Raw genomic sequence first — 19066 nt, 5'->3', positions numbered from 1 at the left:
AATGCCACCGCAGTGGCTTATATCAATCACCAGGGCGGTACCAGAAGTCTGGTGGCCCAAAAAGAGGTGAATCGCATACTTGTCTGGGCAGAAAAGCATGTTCCGTGTCTTTCTGCAGTCTTCATCCCAGGAGTGGAGAATTGGATGGCGGATTTTCTCAGCCGCCAGCAGTTGTGCCCAGGAGAATGGGCTCTGCACCCCGACGTGTTTCAGAACATATGTCACAAGTGGGGTACTCCAGACGTAGATCTGTTTGCTTCCAGGTTCAACAGGAAGCTGGACAAGTTTGTGTCAAGGACAAGAGATGCACTTGCTCAGGGGTCAGATGCTCTGACAGTTCCCTGGGATCAGTACAATCTGATCTATGCCTTCCCCCCGAGCCCGCTTCTGTCGCGGTTCCTGGGAAGCGTCAAGAAGGAGACAAAGTCGGTCCTTTTGGTGGCCTCGGCTTGGCCCAGGCGACCATGGTACGCAGAAATCATGAAGTTGGCAGTAGGCAGGCCATGGGCCCTCCCTCTCCGGCCAGATCTGCTCTCACAGGGTCCAATCTACCATCCTGCTTTACGCAGTCTGAATTTGACGGTCTGGCTGCTGAGACCCACATTCTGAGAGACCGTGGCCTTTCGGGGCCAGTCCTTTCTACTCCGGTCAATGCCAGAAAGCCGGCCTCCAGACTTGTTTATTACAAGATCTGGAGGACATATGTTTCCTGGTGTGAACTCAGGAAATGGCATCCTAGAAAGTATGTCATTAACAGAATCTTGGCCTTTCTCCAGTCAGGCCTGGAAATGAATTTGGCCATAAGCACTATCAAAGTGCAGATTTCGGCCCTGTCGGTATTTTTTCAAAAACCGCTTGCATCACATTCCCTAGTACGGGCTTTTATCCAGGGGGCTATGCGGACAAAACCGCCAGTTAAACCTCCGGTATGTCCATGGGATCTGAATTTGGTTCTCTCGGCCTTACAGGGGCAACCATTTGAACCTTTACACCTGGCTTCTTTAGCTCTCCTGACTAAAAAGCTGGTCTTCTTAGTAGCCATATCTACGGCTAGAAGAGTATCAGAGTTGGCAGCTCTTTCCAGTAAGGAGCCGTATTTAATTATCCATAAGGACCGGGTGGTAATGCGTCCCAACAGGTCCTTTCTGCCTAAGGTGGTTTCGGGTTTCCATTTGAATCAGGATGTAATCCTACCATCCTTTTTTCCGGACCCTCAATCCACAGAAGAAGAATCTTTACACACTTTAGATGTGGTTAGAGCAATCAGTATTTATCTTCAAGCAACTACTCAGATAAGAAAAACTGATTGTTTATTTATTCTGCGGAGTCAAAATCCACTCTCTCAAGATGGATCAGGCAAGTTATCTCTCAGGCCTATGGTTTAAAGGGGAAGATTCCTCCTTTTCAGGTGAAAGCGCACTCTACTAGGGCTGTTAGTGCTTCTTGGGCAGTGCATCACCAGGCCTCCCTGGCTCAGATCTGTAAGGCTGCGACTTGGTCATCAGTCCACACATTCACCAGATTCTATCAGGTGGATGTCAGAGGGCAAGAGGATATCGCCTTCGGGCGCAGTGTACTGCAGGCTGCAGTTTAGGTCCTCCGGTCCCTGGCGGCCTATATTTATGATCTGTGTCTCCCTCCCCTCAATCTGAGCATTGCTATGGGACATCCCACTATGTAATGAAGCTCCTGTGTCCCGTGATGTATGATCAAGAAAATGGGATTTTTATATACAGCTTACCTGTAAAATCCTTTTCTTGAGAGTACATCACGGGACACAGGGCTCCCGCCCCTCTTGGGTTTTACATGGTTTCTTATTGCTTTGCTACAAAACTGAGGTGCCTCCCAGATGGGAGGGGTTATATAGGGGAGGAATTCTCCTTAATTGAGGTCAACCAGTGTCCAATCACCAGAGGTGCCTATATAACCCACTATGTAATGAAGCTCCTGTGTCCCGTGATGTACTCTCAAGAAAAGGATTTTACAGGTAAGCTGTATATAAAAATCCAATTTTTCTGCAGACGATTCTGTGCACTGTATGGGTGATGGGAGAGGACCTCCCCCCATCCTCTGGTGCTTCTCCGGGCTCTCCCGTGTCATTGGGTACCCGGACAAAGAATCCGCCGCTGCCAGATGAAGAGCATAGAGATTTACGGTCATCTCTATGACCGCGGATTTCAACAAAGCGACGATCTCGGCTGGAAAGCATCAGATCTGTAATTTTTTTTTTGATCTGATGCTTTCCAGCCTGGATTAGAGATGTGGGGTCTTATAGACCCCACATCTCTCCATAAAGAGGACTTGTCACACACCATTCCTATTACAGGGGATGTTTACATTCCTTGCAATAGAAATAAAAGTGATAAACAAAAAGAAATATTTAAAACAAAAGTGTAAAGATAAAAAATTGCACAGGTAAGTCACACCCACATATGTAAACGCTGTTCAAACCACACATGTGAGGTACCGTCACGTGCGTTAGAGCAAGAGCAACAATTCAAGCACTAGACCTCCTCTAATTCTAAACATGTAACCTGTAAAAAAAATGTAAGCGTCGCCTATGGAGATTTTTAAGTACCGAAGTTTGGCGCCATTCCAAGAGATACTAATCGTCCTGGTTGAGTGTGCCTTAACATGGAAAGAAGGAATCTTCTTTAAACCATAAGCCTGAATAATGACTTCACAAATCCACTTGGAAATTGTGGATCTTGACACTGCCTGTTCTCTCTTTGGACCAATCTGGCAGTATAAAAAAATATCTGTTTTACGAACCTGAGCGGTCGCCTTTATGTGCACTCTGACCGCTCTTACTACATGAAGGGAATGTAGTGCCTTCTCTTCCCTAGATCGAGGCTCTGGGAAGAAAGAAGGAAGAACAATATCTTGGTTTAAGTGAAAACCTGTCACCACCTTTGGCAGGAATTCAGGATAAGGGCGTAACACCACCTTATCCTTATGCATAATCAGATATGGCTCCTTACAAGATAGAGCCGCTAGTACAGATAATCTTCTAGCAGAAGAAATAGCAATCAGAAAGACTATCTTTCTAGTCAAAAGAACCAAGGGAATTTCACGTAAAGGTTCAAAAGGCTGTTTCTGCAAAGCCGACAAGACCAAATTAAAATCCCAAGGACTTAGAGGTGCCTTGATAGGAGGATTGATCCGTGTTACCCCCTGAAGAAAGCTACTCACTAAGGAGTGAGAAGCTAAAGGCCATTGAAAGAATACTGACAAGTCCGAGATCTGGCCCTTGATAGTATTCAAGGCCAGATTAATTTCTAATCCCATCTGCAGGAAATCAAGGATTCTACCTATGACATACTTCTTTGGGTGCCAACCCCTGGATCCGCACCAGGAAACATATGCCTTCCAAACTCTATAGTAAATGATCCTGGAAGCTGGCTTCCTGGCATTAATCAAGGTAGATATAACTGAAGGAGACAACCCACGAATGCGGGTCTCAATAGCCAGACCGTTAAATTTAGCATCTGTAAGGTAGGATGGAATACCGGACCCTGCCCGAGAAGGTCCGGCTGTAATGGCAGAGTCCAAGGAACTCCTACTGCCATCTTTATGATCTCAGCGAACCAAGACCTTCTGGGCTACGCTGGGGCCACTAGAATCACCTCCTTTTGTTCCTGCCTGATCCTGCGAAGAAGGCGCGGAAGAAGCTGAACTGGAGGAAATGCATACATCAGAGAAAATTGATCCGCTGGGAAGATTAATGCGTCTGTTCCGCAAGCTAGCGGATCCTTTGTTCTCGACACAAAGTTTACGACCTTGTTGTTGAATCTGGACGCGAACAGGTCCACGTCCAGAGTACCCCATCTCTGACATATCGCAAGGAAGATGTCGGGGTGAAGAGACCATTCTCCTGGAATAACTGTTGGCGGCTCAAGTAGTCCGCCTGCCAATTCTCTATCCCGGGAATAAATATTGCCGAAAGGTAAGGGACGTTGTGTTCTGCCCAAGACAGAACATGATTCAACTCTCTCTGGGCTGCACGACTCCTCATGCCCCCCTGGTGATTGATGTAAACCACATCTGTGGCATTGTCGGACTGAATCCTGACAGGACAGCCCCTCAGTCTGACCGTCCAGGCCCTTAGAGCCAGACAAATTGCCAGAATTTCCAGAATGTTGATAGTTAAGGTCCTTTCCAACCTGGACCACTTCCCCTGGACAGAATCCTCTTCCAGGACTGCTCCCCAGCCTAGAAGACTGGCATCTGTTGTCACTACTTTCCAGGTGGCTGGTAGAAATTACCTTCCTTTTTGAAGGTTGCTGGATATTAACCACCAATTTAGGCTCTGACGTATGTCGGGAGCCAGCTGAATTGGAAAATCTAAGGCTTGCACCTTCTTTTTCCAGGCTGACAGGATTGCGCTTTGTAGCAATCTTGAATGAAACTGTGCGTAAGGGATGGCCTCGAAGGAGGCCACCATCTTTCCCAAAAGTCTCATGCACAACCGAATGGAGGGCTTTTTCTTTGCCCTGATGAGGTGAATTAGTTCTACAATGGAACTGATTCTTGTCTGAGGTAAAAATACTTTTTTCTGCCTGGTATCTATAGTTAAACCCAGGTACTGTACACTCCTTGATGGTTTTAAGGAGGATTTTTCTAGGTGGAGAACCCAGCCTACAGATTCCAGAGACTTCCCTACCTTATCCTCACAGCAGGGTTTTATCAGAGATAAAAAAAACAATCTTCGCCCTTCACGGTAGGCTCAGAGACCTTAAAGGAAACCTTCAGGAACCGGGGAACTCTCAGGTTAACCCACAATCCTGAACCTGCGACAGGACCCTGCCAGTAAACTTTTATTGGCCTCACTACCAAAATGTACTGGATCCCAGGGCCCAGCTCTCAAAGAGAAGCATTTGCAAGCAAAACCTTGTTTCTAATTCAAATACCTACGGAAAGGTCCCATCTATTCTCTTTGAATTATGCACCCCTGCTGCTTAGAACCAAGACGGATCTCTCAAACTATGCAAAGAAATGCCTATCGTGGCTAGGCAGAGTAAATGCCCTAAAAATGGACGTAATCCCTCGGTTTCTCTATTTGTTCCAAACAATTCCCATTTCCATACCCTCCTGGTTTTTCAGGAAGCTCCGCCAACTATTCTCCTCCTTTATTTGGGGAGGGGCTCGGCCCCGGATACGCTACGAGACCTTATCACTCCCCAAGATTCGTGGTGGAGCAGGAGCCCCGGATGCCTCCTTATATTATAGAGCAGCTGTGCTCACGCGTATACTTAACTGGTTCCATCATTCCTCCTCCAAATTATGGGTACAGATAGAGAGCCATATTAACCCAATAGATCTCTGTGCATTGCCGTGGACACCTACTGAATTCCTGAAAGGAGAGGTACAACTGAGCGACCTCACCCGACAAACCATACAAATCTGGACCCGAATGAATTCTTCCAAGACCCTATCTCCCATGCAGGGACCCATGGCTCCACTGTTTGGAACTCCGGCTTTCCCACCGGCCCTACAGGGAGCGAGTTTTGGACCTTGGTGTAAGGAGGACCACAGGCGACTTGCCCAAGTCCTACGTTCGGACCCCTCTCTGACTCATGACATTCCCTCTGACCCATCTTCTCATGCCTCTACGCACTGGCTGCAGAGACAACAGGTGATTTCCTTCATTCGCACTTTCCCTTCGTTACCTAATGTACTCGCTGACTTAACAGACTTGGAAGGCATGCTGCTCCAGGCCACCCCTCCTACACATGTAGTCTCTCAATTATATTCCCTCTTACATGGGGCTTACAATCCTGACCTTCCCCCATACACACAGGCATGGGAGGAAGACCTGGGCCACTCCATCTCGCCTGTAGACTGGCAAAAGTGCTTTATACTGACCCACAAAATGTCCATAGCCTCCAATTCTCAAGAAAAGGGGTTCAAGCTGTTGACCCGCTGGTACAGATGCCCTTCGACTTTGCACCGAATTAACTCGACACTTCCGGATACTTGCTGGCGTTGCTTGTCATCTAAAGGAACCTTACTTCACATTTGGTGGGCATGCCCCCCTGCGAGGAAGTTCTGGCAAAAGATCCTTGATTTGTACTGCAAACTTATGGCGACCTCCATCGCACCCTCTCCTGAGATGGCTCTGCTATCTCTGCTCCCGGGACCGCTTAAGTCAGTCAAGAAAGACGTTCTGCGTCACTTTTTGGCGGCTGCTAGAACGGTGTTGCCCAGACATTGGAAGTCAACGAGCATGCCTTCCCTGGGGGATTGGGCAATTGAAGGGGACCGAATTAAAACTTTGGAAAGAATGTTGTCGCAGGAAACGGGTAGGGAGGAACAATTCTCTAAGACCTGGACCTCATGGTCGATGTTTCGATATTCCTCAGAGTTTATCTCATGGGCCACAGAGGACTCTACCAATACACCTGTGTGATCAGGGTGGAATGTATATCTTTTGATCCCTACGCTCTTTACTGTCCTGACCCCTCTTTCCTCACTCTCTTCCCCCTTTCTTCCCTCCCATATACAAGTTGCAGTAATACCCGATTACTTAAGTTATGACCTCTAGTCTCATTAGACCAGCATGGTGGCACATACAGAGCTTCCCCCCCAGAGTGAACATTGTCAGAATGAACACAATAGCCCTAGTCTACCTGTAATGAGTGGGCAACACCCGCTGAGAGGATAGTGGTGCACACACACCCACTTTAACTTAGACTAATCATGGTAGGACTACAGGCTCTCTTACCATACTACCTAAACCGAAGCTCAAAACAAACACTTTAACCTCGTGACAGTTCAACACCACTGTAGTACAGTGGATTTCTCTATGGTTTCTTTTTTATGTTTATGTAACAATGTAAAACGAATATGTTGGAATATTCTGTATTTTTTTTTCCCCCTCCTATCTTGCTTCTATATCTCAATAAAAATAAGATTGAATTAAAACCTTGTTTCTTCGGATTACGAGGCACGGGTACCATTCATTTAGCACATTACAAAGACATCAGAACGGATCCAGTCAGGATAGCTGGCTCTCAAACGATTACTGCCCATGGAGCTCAGCACAACACATCCTTACTCGTGCCCTACAACTTAGACACTGGCGAAAAAACTGAGGACTCCCAGCAATGGGAGGGGTTATATGGGGCGCGCTAGTCTCCAGCACCTGATGGTCCGATATAACTCATGTAGTAATTACTACGGCTCTGTGTCCCCTGATGTAAGAAAATAAATTATGATTTTTACATGTAGGAGGGGAGTGCCAGAATAGCTCTATAGAGGACACAGCCAACAACGGCTGTGAAATGAATGAGAAGTGACGTCACCTATAGACTTACTATGGGGCTTCCGTTGTTGGATGTGTCCTCTGCACCCGTCTCCACAGCAAAGCCGCGGCTGACAACTCAGCATGGGATCAGGTCGGAGCGCTTTAAAAAAGGTATGTACACTGATTTTTTCTTTACAGGGCTAGAAAGGTTAGTGTTAGATTGTGCATGTCTATACACAGTTTTAGAATGAACTTCTACTTTAACAGTGAAGCAAAACCAAACCATCAACTTAACTATTTACAAAAGGAGGGAAACTGACATAAACAGAAGTTAGACAGGACTGGGAACAAAGGGAGCAGATATGAGATAACAGGATACAGGGTAAAGTTACAAGGTTTGGCAGGGATCAGCAAGCAGGTATCTGGCTAATAGGGTGAGCTCCACCATGTTTGCACACCCCACGTGCAGAGCCCGCCAGGAAGTCAGCGCAGCTCTGAGCTAATCTCTGCAGCCGCACATCAGGAAAATGTCTCACTGCCTGTGATTAGCGCAGCGCCGTGCTGACTTCCTGGCGAGCTCTGCACGTGGAGTTAGTGAACATGCCTGAGCTCATCCTTACTGGCTAACAAGCAAAACACTGAAGCAATGATGCAAAACAAGAGAGTGTTGTTTACCCTTCAGCTCTAGGAACCACAGTGCCACCAGCAGGTGATCCTGATCCTGACTGGTTGTACTTAACCACTTGCTTAGTTCCCCAACTTTTTTTTCCCAGGGACTTGACCCCTGATCAAAAAGTTAGGTGTGACCAAATTGTGGGAGAATCTTATAAATGGGCAATGAATACCAGGTGTGCGTTATGTGTTGAGTTCAGGAGTATGCCATGTACAGAGTGTAGAGTTCAGGGGTGTGCAATCTGCACAGAGTGCAAAGTTCAGGGGTACACTATGTTCAAAGTGCAGTTTCAGGGAGGCTCTATGCACAGAGTGCATAGTTCAGGGATGTGCTAAATACATAGTGCAGAGTTCAGGGGTGCGTTATGCACAGAGTGCACTTATAGGGAGGCCCTATGCACAGAGTGCAAAGTTCAGGGATACGCTAAATACATAGTGCAGAGTTCAGCTCTGACCTCTGAACCCCCATCCCCCACTTCTGTACACACCATCCTCCACAGCTCTCATCGTTCCCACCTCAAAGCTTCCTCACATCTCACCTTACCCTTATCAAAATTACCCATCCCGGTGTTCTATCCAAAAATGTCTGCCTATCGAATAGTGTCCGCTGTGTACTGCGCAGGCGCAGAGCTTGCGCAGTACGGCGCACAAGGAGATTCGAAAATCTCAGAGGATGAATGGCGCCTGCGTCATAAGTCCAGGTGCAAGCCCCACCATCCAAGGGGACATAGGGCTGCACATAGTTAGAGGGCCCCTAGCCATGCCTCGGGCACGGCCTTGCTTCGCTCTGCTCTTTTTATTCTAACTCTATGTCCACTTGGATGGTGGAGCTTGAACCTGGACTCGCGCCGCAGGCGCCGTTCATCTTCAGATATTTTCGGAATCTGCTTGTCATGTGTACTGCGCATGCGCAGTACACAGCGAACACTATCCGACGGGGGACACTATTTGACATGACACCGGCTCTACTACCTCCCCACAGTGTAGACAGCTTTTCCTCTCTCTGACTTGCAGCGAGATCATTGGTCTGGCACAGATGAGGATCACAGTACAGTCTACCACGTGATGCCCTATTCTACCTATGACTCACCGCACCTGCATCTGCATCTTCCTTGCCCCTGCCATGAGTGAGAAGCATATGTGAGAGCTGCTGAGAGGAAATCTGTCCTTGTAAACATAGAAGGCTTCTGTGTTTTCAAGTGACAATGGTGATCGGGGACCAGAGGGCGAGAGCCAAAAAGTGGCTGTGGAGTTCCACTACGTTCTGGCTGAAATATGTCTGGGTGTGAGGACTAAATTAAATCATCTGGCAGGCCACATTCGGCCCACAGGCCTTGTGTTTGACCCATGTGAGTTAAAGCATATGAGAGCATCCTTTTTTTATTTAATTTTAAAAGTAGGGCTCAGGACAGTCTTCATCATTCCCTCAAAAGTTGGTAAGTTGCTGTCTTGAATGAAGCATGTGTAAATGACAGTCCAAGACACCTGCTATACACATGCTTTTCTAGGTGATTCAAAAGGTGCTGCCATTAAGGATGGCCCCCAAAGCATGGTACCATCATAAACAAGTCACCCATGGCAGCACACCTATTTTGATACCTTTCTGTTCACAATAAGCCAAGAAAAACACATGTAAAATTCCTAATTGTTTGATCTGAATTTTAAATGCAGTGTTTGTGAAGCAAATGTTATATATGGTATTTTCATGGAAGGCACAGTTTGCTTTCTTAGGAATCTTTACAAATGGTATAGTCTTTGTATTTAGAGGCCTACTTTTGGATTGTATGTTTGTTTTTATCATCTTGACAATGCTTCTACAGTATGTTGGTCATGATCTCTACAGCATAGTCAACAATACCACATATTGAATTTGTCTTCTTTTTCAGATTTAGAAGTCGAATTTACATTCCGCTTCCAGAAGCACCTGCCCGGGCCGACATGTTTAGACTTCATCTTGGAACTACAGCTCACAGCCTCACAGATGCAGATTTTCAATACCTGGGGAAAAGAACAAATGGCTACTCTGGTGCTGATATTAGCATAGTTGTGCGAGACGCTTTAATGCAGCCTCTCAGGAGAGTTCAGTTTTCCACTCATTTTAAAAAGGTACTGTACCATTTCTCACAAGTGCAGATCATTATTCAGCATTACTGGGCTTATTAGACATAATGGAACAGCTTGACTGCTTTTTTTGTAAAACATTTATTTTGGAGTCACTGAATTGGGTCAGAGTTACTGGATGCCAGGGCTGGATGTATCATCCAGGCAGCTCTCTATTGCCTCCCCCGGTGTTTGGAAGGTTGGAAAACCTTCTAGAACTGGAGGGCAGGGGTGAGGAGAAGCTGCCCTGAATATTTATGGGACATCAGCCAATTCCCAGAAGTGGGCTGGCAGGGGATTGAGACAACCCCATAAATAGACATGGGCAATGGCAGCAATGGGAGTCGGTGGAAGATGGGGAAGCAGTACTGAGGAGAGGCTGTCATGGCCCTTGAGGGGCCCTTTACCGGGGGGGGGGGGGGTTGCCGGGTGCTCAGCAAAGCTGGACTGGAAGGATCAGTGAAAGGATTCATGCCAGAGAGGCAGCGGGAGTAAGGAGAGACAGTAATTAGATCAGTATGGTGCAGTGACAGACAAGGGGAGAGACTGCTATCTGCAGCGGGCCTCTCTTGAAGGCCACATAGTGCCACATCTTAATCTAACCATGCCCTGGGAGGTCTCCATGTGTGTGAGCCAGTCGGGCAGGGCTGGGGCAGAAAGTCAGGAAGATTATCCAGGCATGTATGGTGGCAGCCAGGTGGGCTAACATTTTCTGTAAGCACGTGGAGCTGGGATCAGTGGCCACAAGGAATCTGAAGCAAGAATGTCATGCTGTTCACTCACATTACACTAATTTGTGTGGGAGTTCCTGTCTATAATGGGCCTTTGCTGAACTAGTAACATCCTGCTAGTTCCTAAAGGAGTGAGCAGCAGGTGCTGTGCTGTGAAAACCAAGTTTGTGCAGGAGGAAGGAAGAAAAGGACTTCTTATAAATAGGGATGAAGTGTCCCTTTGTTCATAATTATGGATATTTTTTTAGGTTGGGCATCCCATAATTTCCTACCCCATCCAAGTTATCAACCCCTAATAAAACATCAAAAATAAGCCAAGAACTATTCTCTGCCTTGGAATGTATGAAAGGAATGTGACTGGCTGTGCAGCAGTGGGGACCTGGGACACTAGCAACTCCTATGGGGTATTGCAACACTAATATCTGATGTAATATTTGTATCTTTTAGTCGTAACTGCCACAAGTAATATGCATTCTTAGGTGTCCATTGGAAAAGCAGCTGTAAAAAAGAGCTACTGCATATTAACCACTTCCTGACCGTCGCGCGACGATGTATGTCGACAGACTGGCACGGGCAGGCAAACTGGCATCCAGTAGAAATTGCTGCCCTGCCATCACGTGCGCACCGCCGGGGATACCCGCAATCGTCTCACGAGGAGGCTGAACAAGAATATGTGGAAGTAAACAGCATCTCCCGTTCTGCCTAGTAATAAGTGACACTGATCTCTGCTCCCTGTGATTGGAACAGAGATCAGTATTCACTAACACACAGCCCAGCCCCCCACAGTTAGTAACACGCCCCTAGGACACACTTAACCCCTTCACTGCCAGTGTCATTTACACAGGAATCAGTGCATTTGTATAGCACTGATTGCTGTATAAATGACAATGGTCCCAAAAATGTGTCAAAAATGTCCGATGTGTCCACCATAATGTCGCAGTCACAATAAAAATCGATGATCGCTGCCATTACTAGTAAAGAAAAAATTATTAATAAAAATGCCATAAAACTATCCGCTATTTTGTAAACGCTATAAATTTTGCGCAAACCAAGCAATAATCTCTTATTGTAATTTTTTTTACCAAAAATATGTAGAAGAATACGTATCAGCGTAAACTGAGGAAAAAAATATGTTTTTTTTATATATTTTTGGGGGATATTTATTATAGCAAACAGTAAAAAATAATGCGTTTTTTTTTTTCAAAATTGGCGCTCTTTTTTTTGTTTATAGTGCAAAAAATAAAAACCACAGGGGTGATCAAATACCACCAAAAGAAAGCTCTATTTGTGGGAAAAAAGGACGTCAATCTTGTTTGGGTGCAACGTTGCACGACCGCACAATTGTCAGTTAAAGCGACGCAGTGCCAAATCACAAAAAGTGGTCCTGTCTTAAGCCAGCAAAATGGTCCGGTCTGAAAGTGGTTAATATGTCATAGCAGTGTGCTTAAAGTGGTTGTAAACCCTTACAGATCACGTTGACCTACAGGCAAGCCTAGATTAAGGCTAACTTGTAGGTGCAAGAAATATCTCCTAAACCTACACGGTTTAGGAATTATTTGCAAAAGACAGGCACCAATCTCTATGGCGCATGTGCCGTAGACAGCAGCGTGCAGGCTCACTGACCGTGCCGTTGCTAACAACGATCATCCCGTTAGCAGTAGCTCCCACGCGCATGTGCAGGAGTGACGTCATTGCGGCTCCGGCCAATCACATCGCTGGAGCCGCTATACCCGGAAGGAAGATGGACGCTCTGTGGAAGAGGGGACAGCGGTGACATTGTTGGCTCCTGTATCAGGTAAGTGATGCATAATGGTAATATAGATAAAAAATGCACTTGAATCCACTCGTTAGTCTAACAAAAAGATCAAAAGGTTAATCCGTCAATATGACGGGCTTTCTCCCATGGAGCAGAATAAATGTGCATGAACAGAAAAAAAGAGAGATGAGACCATAGCAGGCTTAAGTAACACATAATGGGCTACTATGCAATGCTTAGTAGCCCATTATGCTTTACCTTTGCAGGGAAACAAAGAGGAAGTAAAACCCATCAGGGTTTACTTCCTCTTTAATAAATATGTAATGCCTCCACTGGCTTCGGGAGTCTAAAGCTTGTGGAGCACAATAAAAAAAAAATGGAATTGTAAAGAAAAACAAAAATCCTAGTAAGACACATTACCAGCTGTCCTGGAGTTCCCTCTGCTGTGTTAAACATAGAGAACTCTGTGGGGCAATGCAGGCTCTAAATTGATGTCTGCACTTAATGAATAATAAGCCATAAAACAGGGGCTGGGGTGTGTGTAACCCACTGAAGTATTACAGAGAGAGGATGTTGTCCACTATCCAGCCCCCACTGTTTTTTTTTATTGTAACTTTTTGTTGAAACAATTAGGAACATCAGCGCTCAGATCAGTTCCAGGAGAGCCCAACTTTTGCTATACTTGCCAGCACCGATTCCCCACATATCCAGCCATCACCAAGCTCTTCCAGCCGATCTCCATGAGGGATCAGGACCTAATATCTGATGTGGACAGTGCTGTGGACGTCCCAATTGAGCAGCAGTCACAGCCACTCCAGAATACAGAGCTCCTTGCCAGGTTCAAAACCATGCAGCAGCAAGAGCTAACAGCAGCAACTGAAAAACTGGCTATTGATTTGACCAAGGAGATCAGAGAACTGGAGGGCCATACTAGTCCTCTGGAAGACAAGATGGATGCTGCCACCATCATCCTAGACAGCCATGAGCAAGACCTGGAGGACCAGAAGGCTGAGCTGTCCTGCACCTTATTCTTACTGGAGGGCATTAAAAACAGATCACGAAGAGACAATCTACAGCTGCGGGGCCTCCCTGAATTCGTTATGGACTTTACCTTCATGACCACAGTGCTCTTCCAGGAGCTTTCGCCTTCCATCCCTATTGACTGACTAGAGTTTGACCATATCCATATGGCTCTGGGTCCGGGAAGTCTGATGGTCCCCCACAGAACATTATCATAAAATGTACTTACTTCCACACCAAAGAAACCATCCTTCAAGCTGCTCAGGACAAATCCCTTCCAAGGGCATTCATACCAATTGTTTGGAGATCTGCCCCCGATCACCATCCAGAAGCACCGACAACTGAAATCATACCTAGCAACCCTACTTGTCCAGGGAATCAAGTATGAGTGGGGTTGCCTTTTAAGCTGATCTTCACCTGCCGAGGCCAAGCGCATACTAGCACCTCTCCAGAGAAGCCAAAGTCAAACTGGAAGCTCTACAACTCCTGTCAGCAGCTGATCCTAGCTGCAGTCCAACCAATCTTCTGCTTCCTGCTTGTAAGCGGGGCTAGGGTGTAGCGGCTTCACAGAGGGAATCACACAACTGACTTTATAAACCAGGCAACGTTTATTACTGGAGAGAGACGGTAGTAGGAAGAGTATTTACAGCAGTAATGCACGTAGTTTCACTCCAAGCATGGAGGCATAGATACACAACACAGTCACTTCTGATGTAAGTGGTAATTGTATTCGTCAGCACCATAGGCACTTTCCACTGACTAACACAGTATAAACCCAAGCACACAATGCGTATCTGTAGAGGCTGATATTCACACACGTTACCCGGAAACAATGGTATTTCTTCCGCAGATGGATATAGGCATCTGATACGTTTGTCCCTCCCTCACAGTGAGGGCACCGGTTTTATTATCCACCACGTGGATTCTTTCATCCAAACAGGATTGCTGATACAGAGCTCAGTAGGAACCCTGAGCTATCCCTCACAGGCTGGAACACTCTCCCTATCTCCTCCTAACTCTCCCTCACAAGCGGATCTCTGTCCCTGTCTATACACATACGTGAACTCCCTTAAACGTGGCTGAGTTTCCCAATATAAGGTATCCACCCAAAAACGGCTGACCAAATCTCCAGAGATTTGCTGTCCTATCAGGACACCAGACTTCTCTAAAATGGTGCTGGAGACAATGATAGAGACAGACAGCTTTGAACAATTGTACACATAAACATATCAAATTGGCTGAAAAGTGAGTATATACACTTGCTAACCCACTACCTATTACAACCAACTAGGCTGCCCTTCACTACAACTGCCTACATGCTCATCCTCCATTCATTTGAGCCTGGCATGGGAGAAGGTGGCGAAAACAAAAATGGAGTAAACGCTCTCTTCCTCGCACACCCCATGCTCAGATCCTGAATGAGCAATGGGCCAGGTGAGATTTTTCTATTGAAGACCATGGAGCTAAAAACACTTGTAATCTGCCAAAAAGAAGCTTGTGTACTTTTTTGAGCTTCAGGTGTTTTTCTAAAGGCGACAGAAGGCTCATATGTGAACAGGGGCCATTGAAATTAATGGAATTTTGCTTGTTGGGTGTTTTGGAGCTTCAGAACTGAGCGTTTTACAAGCTGAAAATTTGCTCAGGTGTGAACGGGGCCAACGAAGAAAAATTTAAAGTGAGTACAATTTAGCATTTTAACAATCATCTAAATCTATGTTAACATTAGTGGAGGATTGATAAAAGCTCCATCCTGCGGGTATATATGGCAGATCAATACTCTTGCTATGCGAGTATCAACTGCAACAGCCCACAAGTGATTTATTGCTGGTATACCAACAACTGAGATTTGCAAGGTGATTGAAATCTTTTTTGGGTTGTTTTGTTAAAATGAATAGTGTGTGAACATCCAGCTTGTCTGCTTAATTAATCTATGAGTTATTGTGCCCCACAGGGGGTGGAAGATATTGTTGATCTCAGCAGACAGCCTGGTGAAGCCTGGAGAAGCCCGACATGCCACCACTGGGGCATTGTAGGCTAGTCTTAGCTGAACTCAAAGTACAATTTAATTTCCCTATGCTGGCAGAAAGTGCCAGACTTTTCTGAGTTGACTTCCATGATGAAAGATAGGAGCTGATGGACAAAGAGAGGAGCTGATGGCTGCATACCCTACTAGAAGGACGCTAGAAGGTGCTTAGAACTGCTTAGTCTGATGAATCAGTATGGATTGTGTTCTACATTCTGCACCCTGGGACAGCTGGGACATATAGTTCCGTATTTGCTGTGCTATGTGAAGTTCAGAGCTGTTGCCAGACCCCCCCTGAAACAGCCCATGGACTTACTCTGCCTGCCCTGCTTCTGCTACCAGCCCCTACCCCTGTCTGCCTGGATATCTGCTGTGTTCTGGACTGACCCATCTGCCTGGATCTCTGCCCTTTTCTGGACTTAGTCCTGCCTGCCTGGATCTCTGCCCTGTTCTGGACTTAGCCCTGTTTGCCTGGGTCTCCGTCCCTGAGCATGAGTTCCCAATTTCTGCTGGGCCATCCTATGTGGACTATCTCTGTGGCGTTACATTGCTACATTGCTACCCGGTGGGCTGTTTCATTGTACTGTGTCTTGCTACCCCGCTGTGCCTACACTGCTCTGCCCGTGTGCCAAGGACTTTAACCCTGCAGTACCAAACACTGTTCTGCTCTGTGTACCCTGTGGACTATCACCTCTTTGCTGTCCCATATTGCTGTCCTGAGGAGCAATCTTCATTGCTGTTCCTTCTTTTTTTCCTGTGGACTACCTCCCCTATGCTGTCTCATATTGCCACCCTAGGGAATCACTCTTCATTGCTGTGTCTATGCTTGTTCTGTGGACTAATTCTCCTACTGCCTGTACCCCAAGTCCCCCAATAAAAACCCACGTGTCGGGTTCCTTGTGATTTGCCTCTGTGTGCTTTCTCTCTGCGCTCTTAGCTTGTCACAAGATCCATTGCTTGCAATGAAATGTGAAGAAGGATTTTATAGCAGCCTATCCTTTGCTGGTTACAGGTGTTTGGTAAACTATTTCTATCAAAATCGTTTCAGTGATTTTTTTATTACATATACACTGTATTAGTTAAAGGCCAACCATGTTTGCCTTTTAAATAATACGTTTATATTGCTCATTTTATTTAATTAATGTTCACATGTTTTGTTTATTTCCATCACCTTTTAGACTTTAAAATAAAAAAATACCATTCATAGTAATGGTCTGATGATAAGATATTACTTGTGCGCTTTATTTGTTAAAATTAAGAAGATTGCAGAACAGTAACAGAAGTGTTTGTTTCTTTTTCTAGGTACGAAGGAAGTCCCCTTTCTATCCAGATGAGATCCGTGATTGTCTGTTTACTCCCTGTTCTCCTGGAGATCTGAATGCCATGGAAATGACATGGGTGGATGTACCTGAAGATAGGTTACTGGAACCTATCGTAAGCATGGTTAGTCAGAGTCTAATGCATACAGGTTTTGATTTCGATAAATATATATACCTTTCAAACAAGTTATGTCAGGTGCCAGTATGGAACCTATAAGTATTGGAATATGCTGAGAGTGACAGTAAGGACCTGTACATAATATTAGCAACATGCAAATGTTTTTAATGTGAGTTGATCTGTTGAAGTTCTTTTATTAAAGGCATTTTACAATTTTATGGTATGGTATTTTGTAATGAATATAATATATGGTGATGATTGAAGGAAGGAGTTCTGGAACCAAGTGATATACTTTATATAGAAATGAAGAAGATGAGAGGAGAAGGGTGCCCAGCAGTGTTCTAACTTGACTAAGGTCGGGTTCACACATATGCGAATTGGATGCAGGTTTCCCTGATTTGCACCTGAATAGGTGTACAGGGATGCACCTGACCCCATCCTGTGAGCCGTGGCCACAGCATATGTGAACCCAGCTTAAAGTTGGCCATAGATCGTGCATATTTCTTTCCTGCAACCACGGGGTGCAGAAAAGAAAATTGCTCCATTCCCCCGTCAACATAGTTAGCGTTGATGGGGGAATCCCTCTCGCAGAGCTATTGTGCTCTCCTGGTGGGGAAGGGGGGGAGGTGCAAAAAATAATCCCTCCCCCCAAAAAATAAATATCATGTTCCTTTAAAGCATGTTATACAGCACAGTGCTTGTTCTGTGTCATTTGGCCCCCTATATCACCTACAAAACCTGGATAATCCTGACACTTTCTGCCCTCCACCCTGTGAACTGACTACGGTTCATCATGGCTGCTGAGCCCTGACACCGTGGTCAGTTTACTTGCCTTCGTCATCCCCAGCCCTGCTCTCTGCTCTCCTTTGTCCTCCTCTCCCACCTCCTCGTCTGTGAGCTCTGTGTCCATGCTCGCCCCCTCCCCTTCTGCTGCTCAAATTAGGGTACAATTTACATTATTCTTTTGGTTGATTAATCTAATGTCCCCGTGTGACTGTGCTTTATAAAAAATGCGGCTATATATCTGTTTACAGAGCGCAGATCTGCAATCATGTGACCCGCCGTCTCTCTCCTCTCTCACATGACAGCTGCAGCGGGCGGGGCGGCCTCTCTCCTCCTCCCTTCTTGAATGATGTCAGCAGGGGATCATCAGCCCCGCCCACCGCAGCTGTCATGCGAGAGAGGAGATTGACAGCGGGTCACGTGATTGCAGATTTGCACTCTGTAAACGAGGTATTTACAGTATCTCACAAAAGTGAGTACACCCCTCACATGTTTGTAAATATTTTATTATATCATTTCATGTGACAACACTGACGAAATTACACTTTGCTGCAATGTAAAGTAGTGAGTGTACAGCTTGTATAACAGTGTAAATGTGCTGCCCCCTCAAAATAACACAGCCATTAATGTCTAAACTGCTGGCAACAAATGTGAGTACAGTACTAAGTGAAAATGTCCAAATTGGGCCCAAAGTATCAATATTTTGTATGGCCACCGTTATTTTCCAGCACTACGTTAAACCTCTCGGGCATGGAGTTCACCAGAGCTCCACAGGTTGCCTTTGGAGTCCTCTTCCACTCCTCCATGACGACATCACAGAGCATGGGGATGTTAGAGATCTTGCATTCCCCCATCTTCCATTTGAGGATGCCCCACAGATGCTCAATTGGGTTTTAGGTCTGGAGACATGCTTGGCCAGTCCATCACCTTTACCCTCAGCTTCTTTAGAAAAGCAGTGGTCATCTTGGAGGTGTGTTTGGGGTCGGAATCATGTTTGAATTCTACCCTGCGGCTCAGTCTCTGAAGGGAGGGGATCATGCTCTGTTTCAGTATGTCACAGTACATGTTGGCATTCATGGTTCATTCAATGAACTATAGCTCCCCAGTGCCGACAGCACTCATGCAGCCCCAGACCATGACACTCCCACCACCATGCTTGAGTGTAGGCAAGACACACTTGTCTTTGTACTCCTCACCTGGTTCCTGCCACACGTTTGACCACGTTTCACTGTGGTATAAAATGTTACATGTTTCACACTTGACACCATCTGAACCAAATATGTTTATCTTGGTCTCAT

At 45.9% G+C, this 19066-nt stretch overlaps 1 protein-coding gene across 3 annotated transcripts in view; it reads left to right on the top strand.

Moving 5' to 3' along the window:
* LOC143996801 (vacuolar protein sorting-associated protein 4B-like) overlaps positions 1-19066 on the top strand; it is a 97422-nt gene that overhangs the window by 72266 nt on the left and 6090 nt on the right. For all 3 annotated transcript variants that reach the window (XM_077492077.1, XM_077492078.1, XM_077492076.1), the window contains 2 exons: positions 9805-10024; positions 16851-16991. In XM_077492077.1, coding sequence (XP_077348203.1) covers positions 9805-10024; positions 16851-16991 — 361 coding nt within the window. The remainder of the gene's footprint in view (positions 1-9804; positions 10025-16850; positions 16992-19066) is intronic.

This window comes from Lithobates pipiens, unplaced genomic scaffold (genome assembly GCF_037356315.1).
Source record: "Lithobates pipiens isolate NorthernLeopardFrog02 unplaced genomic scaffold, aLitPip1_a1.2 Scaffold_19, whole genome shotgun sequence".
Classification (NCBI taxonomy): domain Eukaryota; kingdom Metazoa; phylum Chordata; class Amphibia; order Anura; family Ranidae; genus Lithobates; species Lithobates pipiens.
This window is presented reverse-complemented; position numbering and strand designations above follow the sequence as displayed.